At 31.9% G+C, this 5,483-nt stretch overlaps 1 protein-coding gene across 1 annotated transcript; it reads right to left on the bottom strand.

Moving 5' to 3' along the window:
- Positions 1-735: 735 nt before the first annotated feature.
- LOC148276289 (protein THEM6-like) lies at positions 736-5,183 on the bottom strand. The gene is made up of 3 exons (XM_088234487.1): positions 4,895-5,183; positions 3,525-3,739; positions 736-1,600 (listed from the first exon to the last, which is right to left on the bottom strand). The coding sequence occupies exons 1-3, from the start codon at positions 5,034-5,036 to the stop codon at positions 1,370-1,372; spliced, it is 588 nt and encodes a 195-aa protein (XP_088090613.1). The 5' UTR covers positions 5,037-5,183; the 3' UTR covers positions 736-1,369.
- Between the last annotated feature and the right edge of the window lie 300 nt (positions 5,184-5,483).

The raw sequence follows: 5,483 nt of genomic DNA, 5'->3' as shown, positions 1-5,483 counted from the left end.
GCTGACAGAGAGTTCCACAGGACTCTATAACAGCTGCGGGTGAATGGTGGGCTTGGATCTCCCCTCAATGCCATTCTGGAAGACCGTTGATGACGATCTTTTGGCTTTATTCGGCGAAACTAATGGATGCGGGGACGATAAGCGTGGTGAAAGTTCTGGCTAGCGATAGGGTCTCCTGGAGGCGTTTGGTGATGCGGAAAAAGAAGAAAGAAAAAATGGACCTACACAAATACCATTCATCGCGTAAGTATTTTATTCAATTTAAAGTTGGTGTTAGGTCTACTAACAACTGAGTTACACACATGATACTGGTATTTACATAATTAAATAGAGGTATTTCGATAAAGAAGAAATGCCTGTTTTAAATTACTGCTCTACCTACTTACTTAAATATAACTACTGTCTAATGAGGAACTTAAGTGCTACGGGAAATCGGACATTAAAAATGTTTTTTTACACGCGGTAAAAATTAAAGCATTTAATTGTAAACCGAGTGTACGCTTGTACCGCAAAGTATCTCGAAAATATATTTAAAAATTAACAGCTTTGAATTACGTCACAAGTCTTCCGAATCAACCAATGACAGAATGTTATGGTAGATTTCCGATTTCCAGGAAGCTAACTCACCAATTATCAGAACTCGCCGATTAGAAATTATGACGTCACTGGCGAATTAATTTTATAATTGAAAAAAGTTTACAAAATCATTGTTTATATCAAATTAAAAATATCACATTAAAATCAAATCAAATATATTTGAAAATATTATATACTTCCAAGGGGGTTGAATCCAGACATTGCCTACAAAAATTTGGACGAACTCAAAATATAGTTTTTTTTAGTGTTTCATTCAAAATATTTTTAAGACTATTTTCAGTCAATATTAATTCATTATGTTAGAAAATGGACAACAACTTGTGGATCAACGAAGATCGAGTTCACAACACTACCACGGACACAAACAATCTTTAAAATAATCAATAAATTTGTACAAAAAATGTTATTGTTCAAATAAAAATAATTATATAATGTCGATTTTATGACACGTTACTTCGAGATAAATTTATGTATTTTTTAGCTAAAAATTACACAAGTAAAATTTATATTTTTCGAGAATGTTTAAATGTTTCCAGAAAATGACTGCATTGCACTCCTAAAGAAGATGACAATAATAAAGTAGGTAGTATATAAAACAAAGATGGAAGAATTAGGGAAACAGTCAGAATTGGGAATGTTACACAATTGGTAATGTTAACAGCAATAAAGTTATAACCAGCCAATGGTTTATAAGCTCTGTAAATGTCCTTACTTCCATTATCCCGTTCGCAATTTCTGTTGTTGTTTATTTTGTGATTATTTTTCAACTTTATTAATATTTTTTCCTTAGTTTAGCGTTTAATACATCTATAGAATCCAACCAGAGTGATAGTTCCGGGGGGCATGACGGTTTATTCTCATAGCCTTCTATTCCTTCGAATAAGGATTCGACTTTCATGTTTAAAACATTTTGTTTTGACAGAAGAATAGCTCTGATAAATTGGTCTCCAAGTGTGATAAACTTTTGTTCAAAGTAAAGCGCTTTGTCATCCCAGTAAATTAACTGCAAAAAATAAATATATTATTAACACAAATCGATGCATGTGTATGAGGCCTCACATACTTTAAACACCTATACTTGTGAACAATATAAAAATTAATGTAATATAACGTGTATTAAACATTAATATAGATGTATATAATCTATCTAAATAAATAAATCTTGGATTTCCTCGGACACTTTAAGATTGTTTGGCTCATGTCATGTCGAAGGCATCCTTGCTTGAATGAAGGTACGAAGGGTGAGAAGAGCTACCAGTGGTGGTATTTTTAATCTTCTCTAACCCCTATAGAGTGATTAATTTGAAGATTATTATTTTTTCAATACGATTACTTCATATATCAATGTCCACACTGATGATGAAACGTCAAATGATGTATAAAACTGCTTCAATGTGGAAATAAATCTAATAGGGTTTGGTCAATTTAAAGTTGTCAAGTGTTTTGGGTAATGCTTAAGGTCGCAATAAAGTTCTAAATGAAAATCATCATGTTTGATTTCACGTGTTCACATTTTTTGACGTTTTATCATCAGTGTAGCCATATGAAGCAAAAATTTGTCGCATTGAAAGAATAAATATCCCCAAATTAACCACTCTCAAGTATATCAAGGAGTAAACATCGCCTAATTGACATAAATATGCTGCTAGAGTTTGGGTTCATCGTGCATCAAGTGGCGTCCACAGGACCCTCCTGAGCAGCCAGAGGCTGCCCCCGATTGCACTCACGGGTGCCTACATAACTGTGTCCAAGCCGCGTCACCTGTCTGCCAAGGAACTTCCGGCAGATTCCGAGGTACTGGAGTCATATATATAAATCTACAATATCTACTACACAATAACTATGGAATATTACACTAAAAAACATTTCATTTAGAATTTAGACATTATCGAGGATCGAACCCATGACCTAAAGGATAGTAGCCAAACACGTTATTTATTTCACCACGAAAAGGGAATATAAAAATTATTACCTGTAAAATTGTTACCTGCAAAAAACACAGAAAACATTCGAACTAGTTATGACTAAACCGAATAAAAGTATATAATACTAAACTGCCCTTTCTGCCAAGCAGCTAATGATCAAAATACGCTGTGATTGGTGCCCCAATGTAGTTTTATATGCACCACCAGGTACGCATAGGGAAGAGATCATAATAATTATTTATAATCAAGTTGTACATTTCTTCGAAATCATATTTTACAAATTACAATAGTCATTTTTTACTGGGGGTTAGTGCTAAATAAGCCCCTGACGTAATATTTATCCTTGCTACGCTAAGAATGAATGTTCGCTGATTCAGCAACACATCTGTATAAGAGAGAGCGCGAAGATAGAACTCATAACAAGGAAGACAGAGACGCTGTGACAGGTGTTGTGTAAAACAGATTCAGTTTTCAATCAGTTGATGACGCACGCGCGTAACATGAGCGGGGTATTTATGATTTTTTAAATTTATTTTGCCATAACAGAGCTATTTTTTTTGTTTATTTGCATAAATTATGGAAAAAGAATAATTAAACAGTAAGTCTCCATATGTTTTTATTTTATTTCAAATGTCTTAACCTTGGAATATTCCGTCTTTTACATGTAACATGATGTTACATCACCTCGCGCAAAGGGATTATTTACCACAGTCTTTTAGAGTTAAAAAGCCTATCTGCTGAGTAGGGGGCGAGTATTCTCATATTGCCAAATCTCCTCTAAACCCAAGTCCTTAAAGTAATGGGCTATTAGATAGGGGTCAGTGCCCTTACATTCAGGTTTAACCGATGTTCCACCGAGGATGCGATTTTTTTAATGATATAATGATAAAGCATCACATATAATGTGTATATGTGTTTCATCATCTGCACTGCAGAACCTACATCCAGGAGTTTCGGAAAAATTTAATCTGAAATTATTTTTTTCATATTATTACAAATTACCTTTGTTTCAATTTTGTAAGCTGTGAAAATCGGTATGGTTCTTCTGTATCTAATATTCGATGCCCCTTGAAGTGAACGACCATTACAAATCTTCATGTTATGCCAAATGCCTGAACGGTCATAAAAATGGAAGCGAGCAAAATCGAATTCTCTTAGAAAACGAGCATTATTCATATGACGAAGAAATATGTCAACATCGTTGGTAGTACAAAAACCTAAAAAATCCAGTTTCATTATTTTTATGTATTTTTGTAGACGGGTTTTTAATATTAGAAATTTTAAAATTACCATCAATCACCTTAATTTTTAAGACAGTGATCAGAGTATTAAGCAGAAAAATAGTCACAAAGCCTTTGACGAAATGGTAGAAATATTGATTTTGATATTATTGGATTAAAAGGATATGAAATCTTAACAGTGAGGAAGTTCAATGCTACCAGCAAACGGGATATAGAAAAATGTTTTCTAGCGCGCGGTAAAATTTAGAATATTTAACTAGTATGGCGAAGTTTCTCGAAAATGAATGAAAAAATCATAAAAATGATTTTAATAAAAGGGAAGTATTTTGAATGCTGTTAGTAGCTCTCCAAAATCAACCAATGATAGTCTTGTGGTAGATTTACGGTTATCGGAAAGCCGATTCTCCAAAACCTCATCGATGAGAACTTGAGACGTCACACGCGGAGTAATTTCAAAATGACGAAACTAAAACTTTAACTAATTTTCAAACCATTTTTTAAGAAATAATACAATTTTTTAATAAAAAAAAAAATGGCTAAGTTTTATAGTAAATTAACAAATAAAATAAAAACACTGAACTTTCTAACTGTGTTCTTTTAATCCTTTCTGAGAGACACCTGAATTTATTCTCGTGAACGTAAAAAATATTTTGTGTTCCGCATGTTTCAAAAGATTTTTACGTTTTCAGTATGTTTAAAATTATTTATATTTAAAAAAAATATTATCGTTGATTTTTAACGAACACTGGTTCTTCTCTAATTGATAATAAATTGCCGGCGTCGTTTAAAAAACGTGTTTAATTTTCTTACAATACTTATATATGTATTCATTCCAATTAGTTTAATTCTAATGAAATACATTTTAAACTTGATATAAACATTATTTAAAAGAACTACAGGAATTCGGGAATTCGCTACAAAAAGTAAACCAGGCAAAAGACAGGTGTAAAACTTAAAAACGAAATTATCTGTATAATATCGACTATCAATATAGGCAGAAAAAAGAGATGTACTTGCGGATACCAGTAATCTGCCCGGTTTTAAATAAAGGTAGTTACGTGAGTAAAATCTTAAAATTTGTGCATATTTAAGTGAACACCCGGGATGAAAGGTTTAAGGATTTCCACTTACCGTAAATATATGTAGCGTCATTTGATTTGCATTTTTCATTCAACAATCTTCCAAGCGCAACTGTTAAACTTGTTCTTAAAAAATAGTTTACATCCCAAAACACGTATAAAATAGCGACAATTAGAACCACAAAATGCAACATTTTAATTTCAGAACGACTATTTTAACAAGCTGTATTGAATTTTTATGTTTTATTGCACATTCTACGTGTAAAAATATCAACTTTACTAAATGGTAAATAAATTATTGACATATCGTGTGGAAGCGAACTCTAGGCATAACAATGACTATTAAGTCAAAGATTATATTTTCGATTCATTACTTATTCATACCAAATATTCTCAACACAATTATGTATTTGGTTTGTAAAGTAGTTTTCTATAAATATATTTATTTTTTAAATAACACTGTTAACGAGTTGTATAAAAGCGGTCTGTATTTTATTTGCTCATATTATTTGATTCACTATAAAATAAATTATAAGACCTAATATTAAATTATATTATACCTGTTAGACATTTATAATTTATCTCCTGCTTGACTTTTATATTTTAACAATGTTTGATTATGTTCAAATGCTTGCAGACAG

The sequence above is a fragment of the Micrasema longulum genome, unplaced genomic scaffold (assembly GCF_059751315.1).
Source record: "Micrasema longulum isolate JH-2025_06_02 unplaced genomic scaffold, ASM5975131v1 h1tg001246l, whole genome shotgun sequence".
Classification (NCBI taxonomy): Eukaryota; Metazoa; Arthropoda; class Insecta; order Trichoptera; family Brachycentridae; genus Micrasema; species Micrasema longulum.
The sequence above is the reverse complement of the archived record's forward strand: the minus strand, read 5'-3'. Positions and strand labels throughout refer to the sequence as shown.

Coding starts and splice junctions, on each gene's coding strand:
- LOC148276289 (XM_088234487.1), bottom strand. CDS start 5,036: ATGTTGCATTTTGTGGTTCTAATTGTCGCTATTTTATACGTGTTTTGG. Junction 3,740..4,894: donor TGACGCTACATATATTTACG/GTAAGTGGAAAT, acceptor TGGATTTTTTAG/GTTTTTGTACTACCAACGAT. Junction 1,601..3,524: donor CTTACAAAATTGAAACAAAG/GTAATTTGTAAT, acceptor TATTTTTTGCAG/TTAATTTACTGGGATGACAA.